This window comes from Ambystoma mexicanum, chromosome 7p (assembly GCF_040938575.1).
Source record: "Ambystoma mexicanum isolate Mex_15411 chromosome 7p, UKY_AmexF1_1, whole genome shotgun sequence".
Classification (NCBI taxonomy): Eukaryota; Metazoa; Chordata; class Amphibia; order Caudata; family Ambystomatidae; genus Ambystoma; species Ambystoma mexicanum.
The window spans coordinates 928435140-928451695 of NC_090939.1; the positions used below are offsets into that span (position 1 = coordinate 928435140).

Below are 16556 nucleotides of genomic sequence, written 5' to 3' on the forward strand. Positions count from 1 at the left end.
TAATTATTCCAACAGGCAGTGCCAGCGTGAACAGAAGGGGAAAAGTTGGTAATTCTTTCAAACGAAGTTATACATCAAGACTATGCAAACCTGTGGCAAAGAAGGTCAAAGCAGATGTGGCCCAGGGTGATTATGAGACAAAACATTATGTGAGTGAAAGTGGGTCCATAAGCGACCTCGAACTGAGAGGCGAGAAATCGGCACAACAGCATAGTAGTTACAGTCCACTAATAGATTCTATTTTTCATCAGATGTCACCGTATGTGCAGGGATTACAAACATCCAGTAATTGTGAAAGTACTTTGCAAAGTGACAGCCTCATTGCGTGCAAATCCAACATGCAGCAGAGTTCCAAACCATTTATTTGTCCTGAAAGTCAACAAACCATACAAGTCAACAGGCGTACTGGAAATCGGCAAGCACATGACAGAAAAAGAAACAACACCTGCCCGGAGTGTGGAAAAAACTTTTCTTCGTTGTCTAATCTTAATAAGCATGAAAAAATACACACTGGGGAGAAACCTTTTCAATGCACGATATGCGGAAAAAGCTTTAACCAAAAGGGAGTTCTTCAAAGACACCATAAAATGCATACAGGGGAGCGACCGTATCAGTGCAATGTGTGTAAAAAACGCTTCAATCAAAAGCACCACCTTTATAGACATGAGAGAATACACCTCGATACAGAACAAAGATGTGAGTTTAACATAGTGGAATCACTGTGATATTACGACACCCAACATAATCATATCTACAAAATACAAGTTGCTGCACAACTTGAAATATTATAAATAATCACACACAAGGCTGGAAGAAATTGTTAACCACAAAAACAATCAGAATGCGCAAACATCGATCGTACTAATCCCTGCATGTGCAAAACGGTGGAGTAATAAGCCTATACAAATGCACCAACACATGATACCTATTAAAGTGCAATAATATACATTTTAGAAAGAGGCTGTTTTTTTGAGAAATGTAGGTACTTAGACCCAGGCTAAACATGTCAAGTTGGAAGCTACTAGCCAGCGAAAGTCATTTGCCCCCTCAGTTCTACACATGTAAACAGCACACCATTGCTTCCTCACCAAAATTCAGTTCTTACTAACCAATGGCTAATGTCGAGTGCACATTTTGATCCCTGCTTTAGCGCACAACGGCTCTTGAATGAGGTTCGTTCCGGCAATATGTGCAAAACAATCTTGAATCTCCAAACCCTGAATAAAATACTCATGAATGTGAGAAAAACATCACCGGAGTATGCATAAGAAAGAAAAGTCAGCTTGTGATGTATAGTTTTATCTCGAATATACCCATAGCAGCTGGGCATGAAACAAGAACAAATATCAGTACCTATCAGTGAATCATTACAACCCATCTAATTGAAGTCATCCATCCCAAAATCAGAGAAGTATAGGCTTTGTAGACCTGTCATTCGACAGGACAAGATCAAAGGGTCTAAATTGACAGATTGTTTCACAGTGCGAAGAAAAAGCACACACTTTGTGGCATGTCCATTGAGAAACACAGAAAACATTGTTTTTGTATTAAAGGTAATATGGGACACCCTAAAATAAATGAGTGTTGAACACAATGGGCATTGAAATTGTTTCCCGGTGAAACAGTCCACTAAAAGCTGGTCGAAGGACTGTTAGAAAACACAACAGGGCAATTAAAGAAATATAAAACTATTAAATAATTCAGAGCTGGTGTTTGCAGGGACTATTCTGTTCCATGCAAGGCAGGGAGACCTTAACCAAAGTCCTTTCTTGACTTTACAAGCCCCTTGAAAGTCAAGTCAACACTCTAACTTTGAGTCTGTAAACTGCATCCAGAATTTAAATTGATAATTCTAGGCCCACCAAGACATAGTGCTTACAATAGGACCACTTTGTACACTTCATAAAGAAGCCATCACTGGCACAAGAAAAAAAATTGCATGACAAGTGCTTGAAGTCAATTGGGGAGAAAACAAATTCAGAGCCTTCTATTATTAAGAGTAGGATTTACTTTAGTCAAGTTCCCAACATGTTATTTAAAACATTGCTAGTCTTTTTATTTTAAAATGTCATTCTTGTTTGTTCAATAACAGAATCTAACACAAACCGGTACTCATATGTCCCGTTCTCTCTCCTCCATCTTTGTGGGCGTCCCCCAACATGGTGATGGTACTGGAACCTTTGGCAGTGAAAAATTAAGCTTCCCCTTCAAATTTAGCATAGTGCGGCGGCGTGGCCTCGGGCATGGGAATGCCCCACCGAGGCACTGCCATCTGGGTTCTCACCTCAATCAGTTTTTCCGCACGGACGGTGTCGGACCTGGCATCTAGCGCAGAGACATTGTTAGCTTTCCACTTGCTCCCCATTTGTTTTTTTCAATTCTTATTGAAGTTCCCTTGAGTGCCATGCCTCCCCCAGCGCATGTCGGCTGCAGGAGGATTCAAGAGATGTGCCTCTTGCGACCGCTCGCTCTCGGCCTCGGACCCCCATGCACTGTGTCTTGAGTGTTTGGGGGCCAACCACCGATGGCACGCATGTTCGGCTCTCGGTCTCAGGGCATTGAAGAATCGGTTGTTCCAGTGGAGGGAGATCTTCCATACTTCTACTCTGCCCCACCTTAAGGACTTCATCTTCAGGACCTCTCATCAAGACAAGGTAGGCCCTCTGTTCAGCACGGCTCCACAGCATGGCAGTGCCTTCTCCTGGATTACCACAGATCGGGGTTCCTAGGGTACAAGCCCAAGGGCTCTAAGGCTACCGGCTCCCCAGCCGAGGGGCTCCTTCAGCCACTCCGGGTCGTCCTGGCTACCAGCTCTCAAGCTGAGGGGCTCAGGGATCCTACCAGACTGTTCTCGGAAGGGCGATCAGGTTTGTCCTCTTCTTCTAACTCAGGGTAAGGGATCGTCGACTGCCACCTCCAAGAGTCTGTCCTCAGCACAATCAAGCGCGGCTACCAGCACAAGTGCTGATGGTGTCCAGCCTAACGGAGCTCGCTCCGAGGTTGTGAGTCAAGGCGCTACCACTACTGGCCATTCGGCTGAGGGCTCAGCGCCTACCAGAGTAATCTCTGAGGTCGACACCTCGGCTTTGGGTGCAAGACCCAAGCTGTATCCTCTGGTGCCTGAGGCCTCTCTTGGCTCAGGGCCTCTGCACCCTCCCGCCCAGGGTGTGGTGTAAGGCTTCAAAATGACAGAGCGGCACGTGGCAGAGCCTCCCAGGCCGGTGGCCATCTTGGATGACTATGATTAAACCCAGGATGATGAACCCTTCGTAACTGTTAAGGCCTTTTATGATCGCCTTCAGGGTCTGCCGGAGTTCTTGCGGGTCGCTCTCCCCAAGGAAACCCCCCAGGAGTCGGGTATGCTAGCAGAGGTCTTGAGGAAACGCACCACGATCCGGTCTGGCATCCCCTCCAGAAGGATGTCCTGCAGGTGGCGCGAACGGTCTGGGAGAAGCCCAGGGCCAACGCACAGATGAACAAGAAGTTGGATAGCAGGTTTAAGCTGATAGACGAGGAGCCAATCCTCCTTGACTCCCACCCGAAGCCCCATTCCTCTGTGTTGGCTGCTACCTCCTTTTATTCGAAACCATTGTCTTCGTCGCCTTCCTCCACAGGAGCCACCTCCAGTTGCCTCTCCAAAGAGGATAAAGTCTTTGATTCCTTGAGAAAGTGCTGTTACTCCATCTCAGGACTGCATCTGTGGCAAGCCAACACAGACGCCCTCTTGGCTGCGGCCAACAAGAAGCTGTGGCAGGAGCTCAGGGAATCTCTGCCTGACCTCCCTTCGGACAAGCAAGCCATTGCGCAGGACCCCATGGAGTCTTCGGTCTCCCATATCGACACAGCCAGCAGAAGGTTGTGCCTTGGGGTTGAGATGAGCAGGACAGCGTGGATGCACGCCACTAAGTTTTCATCTGACATGCAGGATCGGATACTGGATCTGCCCTTTGAGGGCATAGACCTTTTTCATTTGTCGACCGATGACGAGCTGACAAAGAAGAAAACCTCCACTCAAACTGCCAAGTCCTTGGCCATCCTGACAAAACCAGTTCAGAAATCCTTCCCTCAGTCCCAGGGCATTACTGAGTTCAAGCCCTGCGCTTTCTCTAGCGTCAAGGGGTTCCGGGACTGCGGTACACGGATGCCTGATAGGTCTGGACAATAGGAGGAAGCTGGAGAGGATGCTGCACAGATGTTTGCACCCGCCTCTGATGCCAAGGAGTGATGTCAAGGTTGGGAACACAGCTCGCCTGTGGGGTGCCATTGGGCTATGTTCCAGGACGCCTGAAAGTGTCTTTTCAGCAACCCGTGGATCCTGTCCATAGTCTCCACGGGCTTCAGTCTTCCTCTTCCTTTGGCTCTACCATCTTCGCCTCCTCTTTGTCAGAACGGCCCCGGCTCTTTTCCGGGATGTCCTTTTGCTCTTGGAGATGCAGGCGATAGAACCGGTTCCTCTTATAGACAGGGTCTTCGGTTACTATTCCAGGATTTTCACAGTACCCAAGAAAAACCAGGCTGGCCTGACGGTAGTCCTGGACCTGTAATTTCTAAATCTGTCTTCAAGATGATTACTCTTGCGCACATAGTCGAGTCTGTGTGCAGGGGGCTGGATGTGTTCCCTGGACCTCAAGGATGCGTACCTGCATGTTCCCATCTACCAACCGCATCGGAAGTTTCTACGGTTCACGATTATGTCGTGCCACTTTCAGCAAAGGGTGCTGCCCTTCGGCCTCCGCCCCTCGTGTTTTCACAAAGTTGATGAATGCAGTGCCAGGCCTTCTCCACTTGGAGGGCCATCATGTGTACCCTTATTTGGATGACTGGCTGGTGAGGGCAGGGCCATCTGAAGGGGTGGTGGCAGAGATTGGCAGATATCCTTCATCAAACAGAGGAAGTCACAGTTGTGTACATCTCAGGAGCTGGTCTTTCTAGGGGTGCGCTGGAACACTACCGTTCAGCAGGTGTTTCCTGCACCCGAGATGCTTCTGTCCCTCCGCAAGGCAGTGGGGGGCTTTCTGGCCAACATGACAGCCTCAATATCGTGGTTCCAGCACATTCTGGGCCTGATGACCCCATGCATGCTCACTGTACAGCATGCTCGAGTCAAGATGAGGCACCTCCAGCTCCACCTGTCAGCCAATTTGGATCAGGAGAGGGTGTCTCAGTCGGACAGGGTCCCAATACCTCTGCTTCTACTGCCTGATCTTCGCTGCTGGCTGATGGAGGACACTGTTTTAGTGGGAGAACCCTTCACCCTACCGGAGCCTACCCTGGTGGTGACGACGGACTCCTTTCGGGCTGGGGGGGTAATCTGGAGGCCTATGCGTTTCATGGAGCATGGTCCAGGACGGAAGCCCTCCTGCATATCAATCTACTCAAGCTCAGGGCAGTGTGCCTGGCCATAAGGACGTTTTTGCCCCTTATCAGGGACAGGACGGTTAGGACAATTTTACTACAATATTTTAAATGAACAAACAGGGTGGTACCCGTTCCCCCCCCTACTCTGCATGGAGGCGATATCATTCTGGGAATGGGCCCTGATGGACATGATTTGGATTTCCGCTAGTCCACCTCCCTGTTCCAGCATTGGGGGTTTGCGGACCTGGATTTGTTTGCATCCCTCTGAATTCCAAGTGTTCCCAGTTTGCTTCGTGGGCAGGACGGGGTCAGGGTTCTCTAGGAGATGCCTTCCAGATCTGCTGGCATGGCTGCAGGTGTTATGCGTTCCAGCCAACCTCTTCGCTCCAAGGACTCTGCACGTTTCAGGCTTCAGTGGGTTGCAGCCTCATCCTAATTGACCCCTGCTGGCCTTCGAGACCCTGGTTTTCAGATCCGCTGCAGTTGTACTCCCAGGGTCCCGTCCACATTTAGATCTCCAGCAGGGGATTCCTGACGCAGCAGGGCTGGCGGTGGAACATCCGGACCAAGCCAAGCGCTGATGGCCTTGTTCCTGATCAGCTGAGGCTTCAACATGCTCAATTTTCGGATGACAACTGGGACATCATTCAGCAGGCCAGGAGGCCCTCGACTCAGTCCCAGAATAAGAGTAAGTGGACTAGGTTCTGCTATTGGGCTTGTGACAAGGGCCTGGATACGGTCACCTGTCTTCTGGTTGACGTACTGGCTTTTTCAGCACACCTGGCTCGTTCTTGAGTTCAGGTCGATAATTGGCGCACTTATTTGGTGGCCATTGATGTCTATAAGAATTCCCCTGAGCATGGGTTTTCTGTGGCCAATCCGGTGTTTAAAGCCCACCTTAAGGGGCTCACTAGGCTTTTCCGTCTGTGCTTAGGCTGCACGTGGTCTGGGACCTTAATGTGGTTCTTGCAGCTTTGCAGTGCAAAGCTTTCGAGCCGATGGCCTCTGTGGACATCCACTCGGTGACACTAAAGACAGATTTACTGGTGGCTCTCACCTCTGTGCGCAGGTTAGTGAGCTGCAGCTTTTGTCCTTGTACAAGCCCTTCACCATGTTTCACAACGATTCATCTTGCACACTCACCCAAACTTCTTGCCCAAGGTGGTCTCTCCATTTCATCTGAATCAAGAGATCTGCCTGCTGGTGTTCTTCCTGAACCCGCAGTCAGAGGCAGAGAGGGCCCTGCATTCCTTGGACCTCAAGCGAGTCCTCCATTTTTATCTCTCTCAGATGAAATCCTTCAGGAAGACTGAGGCATTGTTTGTGCCTTTTTGGGGGCGCTCCTCCCCCGCTCTCAGGCTTCCATCGCCCGTTGGATGGTTCAGGCCATTTCGGAGGCATACACAACCATGGGCAGACCTGTTCCTGAGGGGATTCATGCCTGTGCGGTCAGAATCAAGGTCATGGCTGTCGTGTTCTCATAGACATGCTTCTTGGGATGTCATTTATTTATTGTTAAATACTGTTTCTAAGCGCCCAAAGGGCAACGGGATGATGGACAATTTAATTACAACAATGATTAAATTAAATACAACAATATAAGAAAGGGCAATGGGGAGGGGAAGTCAAACCTTCTATGCCTTGTGAGTGTTCAGAACGTGCAAGCGCAGAGGGGAGCGGGGTAAGGGATAGGTGCTGTGGTGCTCATCACCAAGGCGGCTACTTGGGCCACTCCGTCGGCCTTCTGTAAGCACTACTCACTGGACACCAGATCCAGGCGCAGTGAAGAGTTTGGTCAGGCGGTTCTGAAGAAGCTTTTAGCTTCATCCTAGATATGCGGCAGGTTATCACAGCTCCACCCTATGTTCTTGTTCGCTGGAATCACCCACAAGGATGGAGGAAAGGGGATGGTACGGATAAGTAATTACACCGTAGTGACTAGAGTACTCATAGTCCATAGTCCCCTTTCCTCCATATTTCCCGTCCGCCTTCCCCAACTAGTATGCCAATAGCTAATATGTAATAAGTATGGCCAGGTATCTAAGCGTCTGATGTGTTCAAAGGAGACTGAGGTGAGGTGCTGGAGGACGGGGCCTCGCGGCGTTACCACATCCGAAGCCTCTCCCCGCACTATATGCTACATTTAAAGGGGAAGCTCAATTTTTCGCTGTCAAAGGTTCCAGTAGTGTCCGCATGTTGGACACCCACAAGGATGGAGGAAAGGGGACTATGAGTACTCCAGTCACTATGGAGAGTAACTTTAATTTCACCCACACCATGGTCTCTTAGCATTATGCAACAAACACTGATATGTATTGTTCCCTAACTCAATGGTGCTTAATCTGAAAGATGAAGAACCGAGTGGACTTGTCAGGGTTTGAATCTGTGACCATGACGTAAAATACTGTTGCTTGTATGGATTTTTTAGTCCACTGAGTCACAGACCTGACTGTTCCATCAATCAAGAGGGAAACACTAAAAGTAAGCTGTAATCCTTAAATGGGATGCATAAGGCTACACGGGTATAATTTAGCAGTGCCACCTGGACCAGTGGGCTATATCAGCTGTGAAGGGCCAGCCAGAGTGAATTGAAAGTCCTTGCTACATTTATACCTTTAATGTGAGCTGTGGATTGCTACCAGCTGGTATATAGTGTTGGTATAGGTAATAGTGTCATTAGCACCCTAGCAATAGTTTGTGAGGTCTGGAGCCTTACTATATGTAGTGTCATTGGAAACTAGAGTCCTCTAGGCAGTGTATGTGTTTTGCAGCGAGTCAACTGTGACAGAAAGAGGAGCAATACATACCTGGCAGAAAACGGAGGAGAGGAGAAGATGAAAGGCTTGCAGTGAAAATAAATGGTGCCATATACACCAAAAAGCAAAACACATTAATTAAATTGACTGTGAACGTAAAGACTAGAGCACACAGCAGCATTTACTGTGTATGTTGGCACTTTGATGATAAGAAGAACATAAAAGCAGAGGGTTTTATGTTTGACTAAATGCAAATCAGGAAAGGTTTGATGTAATTCAAAATCATAATATTACAAAACAAGCAGAGTTAGAAGAAATTATGATGTTTTTAAGTACACAGTTGAGAACATGTTATTGAAATGTATCGGGAAAAGTAGAATGCTTAATTTCATAATTGAATTTTGCTGTATGTTTCTTTTCAAAGATTAAAGGCTCTTAACAGTGCAATATCACAATGCGGCCTCAAGTTGTTGTGACGCTTAGAACCTTGGGACTGTAGCAGCAGATTTTGCCTGCATTTTAAGCTTCCCATTAGCTGATGCACTCGTCCGGGATGCTGATAGGGTCATAAAGGTATTTTTTTTAAAAAACAACTGGATATCTGCCTCACTCCACTTCCAAAAAGCTTACGTTGGTATCAAGTAATAGATGTGATGGATACCCATGATAAAACATTGAATGTGCTAGCGGGGTTGGGTGGGAGGGCTTATGGTTTTTATTTGTTATTGTAGAACTTAATGCGATAGATGAATACATAGTACAACTAACACAGCATGTTTTTCCTAAAATGTGTTTATTAGCGTTGTTGTATCAGATTTTCTCAATATTTTGGTATTGTTTTTTATTTCTTTTTTAATCACTCTGCGATTCATTATATTTTAGTCTTGTACTATAGGTCCCTATAGTTTAGCCATCTATGAAATGGGTGTCTTAGAACTTCTTTCAAACACTGAGATGGTACCACTGCATAACACAATGAATTGGTTTCCACATAGTCCAACAGCGCAAATATTCCATTCTTTCCTATCTCTGTGATATTGTATTCGCAGGCAGTCACTTTTGGAAATGGTATTTTGCTTTTCATATACGTTGATAACATGGTAATTAACCACAATGTGACAATCGGGGGTCATTACGAGTTTGGAGGCAGCCATGGCCCTATTAGCGCCATGGCTGCCTCCAAACCCGGGTCCGGGTCCAGTCTCACTGAATGGGGACTTAACGGGTCATTCCGACCTTGGAGGACCCGGTAAGTCCCCATTCAGTAAACCATTCCCCATTCCCATTGAGCCCCCATAGGGGTCAATGGGAATGGGGAAGGCGCTAATAACGGGCCTGCAAAATGCGGGCCCGTTATTAGCTCTAAGGTCCCTTAACGGGTCCCGTAAAGAACGGCTGGTCAGACCAGCCGTTCCTGCTGTGACCCACTAAGGGACCTCGGAATAGGGTGGTAAGGGTTTACCTGCACCGGCATCCTTACCGGTGCCCGTAAACCCTTACCGCCCAACTCGGAATGACCCCCAATGTCATGATCCTTTTACTGTTCTAATTAATTGTAGCTCTCCACAACTGATGGTGATACTACTGTTATAGCTGCTAGATCAGATGACATCATTTTTCAATCTAACATTGGCGAAATGTTAAGAATAGAAATCGGGTATTCCTTGGCCAGGAGTTCTCAGTTCCCCATACTGAGTCACTTTCTACAATTGAGTGCATGGTCCCTATTCACACATTGTTATGAAAACCTTTCCTGGTGAGGCAGTCTCAGCTGCGCTACTACAGGTGACTCATAATTTAGGTGGGACTTTTGTGGGAACAGTTAATCTCCTTGCTTCCTTGCACCACCCATAGGATTGAGGTGCTAAAAGAATAAGGGTTATTTTTCTTCATGGGGCAAGGGGACACCCAGAGAGTTCTCCTAGAAAAGGCAACATATCTTAACTTGAACACGACATAAAGTAAAAAGGAAGCTGGTAACACTGGCGCAAAGGGGAGACCAGCCCTGAAGGTAAGTGTTTACTCCCTAAAAACAAGCACATATTCTCAACAAAGAAAAATAGGGAGTAAAAATACACCCAATGAAACAAAGAAAACAGCAGACACATGGGAGCTTTCCCCCCTCACTTCCACCTTCACAGCTCCACGGATATATGTTTTGATAAATGATACCAGCTGAGAAGTACCACAGGCAGGAACTGTATCATTATTACTGATTGATCTAAGGAGGACCTTACAGGTAAAAAGTAACCTTTTAAATTGCCTAAATTACAAGGTGCAAAGAGGTATCTATTACAGAAAGATATGGGTGTTAGTCTTAAGGCATATTTTTAATCTCTCACAAAAACACCCCCATTGGATACAAGCATTAGTTTTTACTCCCTAAAAAATAACATAATGCCTGCTTACAAAAAATACATAGTAAAATTCTTCTGCTTCAAAATCTATCTGGGGCCATGGGGGCTCCTGAGTGACAGGAGCACAGAATCTTCCGAGTACGATAGTTAATTTCACATTCTTATTGTTCTTGGCCTGTAAGAACGTCATTGTATTTTCCCTTGTTCCCTCCCTTACCTTGAAGCACTATGAAACACATTGTGTATAGGCGCTATATAAATAAACTATCATATCATAACAAATGTTCTAAATGAAACAGACTACTGGCATGATTTGGTGTCGTCCCAGAATCTGGAAATCTGCCTTCAACGTTGGCCCCATTAGCAGACAGTCCTCACTCAACCTCCTCTCTGCCCATTTTCTGAAACCTTTCCAGCATCTAGATAGATGTAGGAGTAGTGTTTGGTCAGAGCCTGTATCTGACCCTGGCTCTTCTGCAGCTCACGATATACAATGCTGAAGACATTGCAAGACCTCTTTGTCTGAAACGTGAGGTTTTAGACCCTGTTTTATGAATGGATCTAAAGGAGGGATGTGCAGCATTTTTATCTAAGAGTCTGAAATAAGCAAAATTCTCTTAAGTGCAACTGGATGAGCGAACTGGGAATAATATTATTAGGCTTTAAAAATTATTTTAAAGGTCAACATCAGTAAAGCATATTCAAAATGATATGACCTTAGACTTCAGAACATGTTTGGGATTCTTAAACCGGTGGGTCACAAACTAAGCACTGGAGACCAGGACAGCGTTGGCCTAGTATTGAATTATGCTCCCATTAATCGCCAAATTTGAGCAGGAATGGTTAATTGTTAAACAGTTGCACTCCACTATTGAGATAAACCTTCGAGGTGCAAGGGGAGACCTAATACTATACCTATTGGCTGCATTGGATGATTAACAACATTAATTCTGAGCCCTTGTAGAGCTGTTCTCTATCATTCACAAAGATGACACAGGATGCTTCTGCACCATATAGAGGATTGATATTTCAGACAGTGGCCTGATTGGGGCGTTTTCTTAAAGATATTTCCTAGCCTGGGAGGAGTATGTCCTTCCTTTTCTCGGTAGAAACCCTAGATTATGTGAATATGCATTCTTCCTCTTGCCTTAAAAAAATCTACATCTGAGTTCTGGCTTCAGTCATATATCAGTTCAGTTTGGCCTTGCTGTTACCCAAATAAAAGTCTGGAGAGGTAGTGTTAACCAGGCTGTAACCACTACTAGAGGTCAGTCTACTTGTACATTTTATAGTTGGATAAAGCAGAATCTGTTACCCTTTAATGAGACCAGAGAAATTGGATGCTAACACCTCTAATTTCTGTTCTACTAGCCTGATCAGAAAATGTCCTGTGTCAAATAGATCGGTCTTTGCCTGAAGAAAGGCTGTAGGCCAAGAAAAATGATATATTGCTGATTCTCTTTAATAATGGCAGGATTATAAATGTCAGATTATATTCTTTAAAAATATCGCAGTGGGCACATTTTGGATGTCAATATCTGTTAGTGATAAGTATGTGTGCGCCTATCTCAAAAATAATCATTTAGTGTATTGATTCATGTCTGTATTAACTCCTCTGTGTAAGAATTGTCAACCTTCCATAAAATAAATTATTACATGAACTGTCTGCATCTTATTTATACTTCATCCTACATTTGGAAACCGAAATATTCAAGATGGAAGGGGGCACTGTGCTATTATCGTGCCAATTACGAAATAAAATATGATGGCTCAGATACTTAATACAGGTGGATTGTGATTTACTTTTGTGTTGCAATTGGCTAGACTTACTTTTGGAAATGAATCACAAATGCAATGATTGATTAAGGCACTGCAAACCAGCTCACTAACCAATGAACATGGGTAAATAAACACCTTACAAGTCCTACCACCCAGTTCTGTGACTATCCAAGACCACCTCGAGGGTGCAAATCTTTCTATAGAGTGTTTTTACTGTTTATAAATGGAACTAAGTGATCATTCTGGTATATTTCTAAAACACACAAGGAGAGAGGTGGCAACACGTTGTAAGGTGGGGACAATAATTGGAACTATAGCTACCTGTTACAGTTAGTGCAGATTGAAAGGACCATAACCACTGCAGACCCCATATGCGAAGAGACAGTAGTGGCTGATCAGATCTCAAATGCCTGACACTGGGAGTGAGGTGATCTCATATATATATATATACACACACACACACACACACACACACACATAGAACAGAGACATGATCGAACCATGCAGCCATTACGGCAGGGCTGTCAGATTCCAAGATGGCCATTCTCCATTTTGATTAGGACTCTAGTACTAGCCAGAAGGGTTAGTCAGTGGCCAAACAAGACCAACCAATTCCTGATCAATAGGCCCGCACAGGTTCCCCCATGCAGATCATAGTTATCAATACTCAGATAACCAGGATATAAAAAGGAGCTGGTCTTGGTAGAGAGTGTGTGAGTTTGTAGTCAAGAGACCTAGTGGAGCTGGAGATGGGGGAGCAGTGGGAGCAAGCAGGTGGAAGGAGGCATGAGCAGGAAAGGGAACACACCTGAGGAGGGAAAGGCCAGAAGGAAGAAGGAAAGATGCAAAACCAGGCAGAAGGTGCTTGTAGAATGAAAGACAAGCTGGTGGAAAGGAGAAGGCAAGATCAGGGAGGAGGAAAAAACAAGGGACGTGTATAAAGGTGAGGAGTTGGAGGAAGCGAAAAAGGGCCAAGAAGGTCAGAAAACGGATTTTGCCTAAGAGGTCAAAGGCAGAACCATGTTGGGAGAGCCCAAGATCCCTGGTATTATACATTTGAGAGCTTTGTGGACCTGGAACCTTCTGATCGGGGCCAAGCCTACAGGCCATGAGGAAAGCTAGTAGAAAAGAGATAATTGACAGGCTATCCAGGAGCCATAATCTGGGTCTGCGGGATTGGATAGCCCAATAAGGGAAATAAAGAACATTTGCCAGAGAAAGGTAGAGGATTCTGGTGCAGGGATGAAATCAATGGTTATCATAAGCTCAGATGAACCATTTACTTCACTAAGAAGAGGGACTCAAAGCAGCAAGCCATGAAGAACTTAGAAGGACTTGATCTGCTCACGCTGACTACAAACATTTGTTGAGCTTCAAGTCAGAGTAAAAACCATGATCAAGCTTGTGGCTAAGCCTTGTTCAGTTCTTCAGTTCTCCTTGCTCACTTGTTACTTTAAGGAGGTGGATTAACTTTTGTTTTTACAATTTTTATTTTCCTTGTGCGTTCCTCACAATAACACTTTGTTTGGTAATCCTCAGATTAACTCTCACGTCCTTTGGGGACCCCTATGCAAGAGGGATCAAAGTTCCAACCTCTGCCAGATTGTTGGTCTCCCCAGAGTTGAAAATTAAAGTACTCTGGAAAACATCTAGCAGGGTTAGTTTCTAATTCAGGATTGGCTGCAAATCATGGTATTGATGTGGCGCTAAAGTGATTGATAGAGACTACAATGGATAATCATGGTACTCCTGATCTAATCATTCCTCCCAGTGCACCCGGGAGATGCTATAGCCCCACTTTTTTGTGAACTGATCTACATGCCAGAGATAGAAGAGGTCAAGGAATTGTCACCTTTGGGCCCTGGATTGAGGGAGGGTTCTGTGCATTTTTTATTGGCTCCCCCACCAGTTACACCAGTCCAAGATGAGTGTTACGGTCCTCCCCAGAAGTCACTGTGGCCCAAAGGAATGACTCTACTATATTGGCACTTTCCAGCGGGTCATTTCATTAGTGGAGGGGGTAAGAAAGCAAGTCCTTTTTTTTCTCTTTTGTGTGAAATGTGTTGTTTTATAGAGGGGAAAACCATGTCCAATGGTATGGCTCAACCCAGTACCAGTTGCTGGTTCCCTTTCCATCTTCTAACAGGACACTGGGGTATTGCACAAACCTGGGAATATGTGCTGACTAGGTGATACTGGCCAGGAATTTTTCTGCAACTCCGTTGATACTTTGAGACATACACCATCTGCCAGACAACCACCTGAGCTGATGTGGGTATGGCTCCCCTACAACCTCTTTGACTTAGTGATATAGCGTTCTCCTGAATAGGAGTGGACATCATGGGGCCCTAGCACCCTCCAAGGTGGGAATCCAATATAGACTGGAAATCATGCATTATGCCACCTGTTACCAGTCTCAGAATTAACACCATACAACAAATAAACCTTTTTCACCCCACAAATACCCATTTTTCACATGGATGGGCAACCTAAAAGAGTTTTACAGAGCACAAGGTCCACACTTATGTCCAAAATAATGGTGAGACGGAAGGATCTTCTACAAAAGTAAATCTTACATACCTCGAACTTCTAACATCAAACTGATAACTTAATGGAACGATTCATCCAAACCTTCAAGAATCGGTTATGTGAGCTGATGGGGGAAGTTGGGTCGATCCATAAACCGAAATACCCCACTAGCATCTACTGGATTCTCCTTCTTTGAGCTAAGCTACAGGATATGGATCAGGATGTGCTGAACGTGTGCAGGAAAGGTTGGGTGGCCCACAACAGCCCAACAGTTAGCACTGCCTAGTTTGTAAAGCAAAGAAAGTACGTTGTTTCAGGGGTTGGCCAATTGGTGCAAGTGGGTCTAGGTCTATTGGCTTGCACCATGCACATGCTTAGTCGCATCCATTTTTTATTTTTATTTGACTTCTAGATTACAGGGTGTCTCACCTGGGCGTCGAAGTGAAGGACAGGTGAAGATAAAGGCTTATCACCTGCAGCATCAGCAAAAATGAGATGCAGGTCAATGGACCTAGCTTCCCTCTTGCATTCCAACCACCACCAGCACTGCGCCCTCCTTTGCCACTCCCGCCTCAGGCATTACCAACAGTTTTCCCTAGGCGTCCTCAGCAAAGATGCACGAAGACAAGGACACAACCAGTTTGAGCCTGGAAAGGTCAAGGTCGAGACAGCTTGTTCCTCTCCCCGGGAAGACATTTCCATGTGTCTCCTAACTGTCATGATCTCTGCTTCCAAAAGATCAGGACTTGCCCGACTCCCTTGGAAGCAGACCCATAACCCCGGTTCCGAGTGCCAGCCAGTCCCAATTGGGACCTTTTGGACCCTGTCCTTGCGCCAGTGGCACCAGGCTCATAAAGATGCCCAGTCCCAGCGCTGGAAGCGCCGGGCTCATAATGCTTGGGTGGACTTACCTGCAGCAGACCATGCTGCTTACTTACCTGCCAGTTGAACCCCTGATCCTCTTCTGTTTGGGACTACTTTTCCTGTTGGGTGGGGCAAGAGCCACTCCCTAGGTTCAGAACACTGGAATTCTTCTGGAAAGCAGGAACTCTTTTCTTACCTAGGCGTGGCTGTGGAAGGAGACACCTAAGCACTACAGGAGGCTATTTAAACCACACCCGATGGATGAATCTTGCTTTGCGTTATTCTGCATTCTCTGCAGCAGAACGCTCATCGTGTCTTCTGCTTCTGATCCTGGGCCTAAGGGAACAAAGGCTTACCATCCTGGAATCCAGTCTTCAGCAGCACCTGTAAAGACAAAGAAAGAACAGGTTAGCACTACGGTCTTCAGTGGCAGCGCATCTCTTACCTGGTCCATCGGCTGTCACCAACGCCTCGCGCTGCATTCCGGCATCTGAAAGACAAAAGCTTACCAGCTCTTCGCACGCTCCGGAGGCCTTCGGCGCTGCATCCCGCATCTGAAAGACAAAAGAAGGTGCGTTTAAAGACATTAGGCAACTTTATTACTCACGTGCCATTACTCCTTCCCACACCGAATCCAGTGGGTATTCCAGCACCCTTCAGCTTCTCTAAAGCTCCGAACTTGTACCTGCAAGATAAAAGGGACAGTTAGTGCGCATCGTGAAGCAGGCTACAAGCGCTTACTTACGTGCTTCCAGGCGCTTCTATTCCTCACGGGGGTTCGATCCTCAACTCTCATCAGCCCGCCATCCGCCATCGCCGGAACCCTGCAAAACAAGAGATATCATTACAAAAGACTTTTAAGACATTTGAAGTGCCCAGAACTTACCGTTCGTGGAGTTAACGACGGACAGCA

The 16556-nt window shown here is 46.0% G+C and overlaps 1 protein-coding gene across 1 annotated transcript in view; it reads left to right on the plus strand.

Annotated features, from left to right (window-relative positions):
• The window catches only part of LOC138526455 (zinc finger protein 583-like), a 260072-nt gene extending 247940 nt beyond the window's left edge, over positions 1-12132 (plus strand). Inside the window, exon 7 of the mRNA XM_069637227.1 lies at positions 16-12132. Coding sequence (XP_069493328.1) covers positions 16-725 — 710 coding nt within the window. The 3' untranslated portion in view covers positions 726-12132. The remainder of the gene's footprint in view (positions 1-15) is intronic.
• Positions 12133-16556: the final 4424 nt, after the last annotated feature.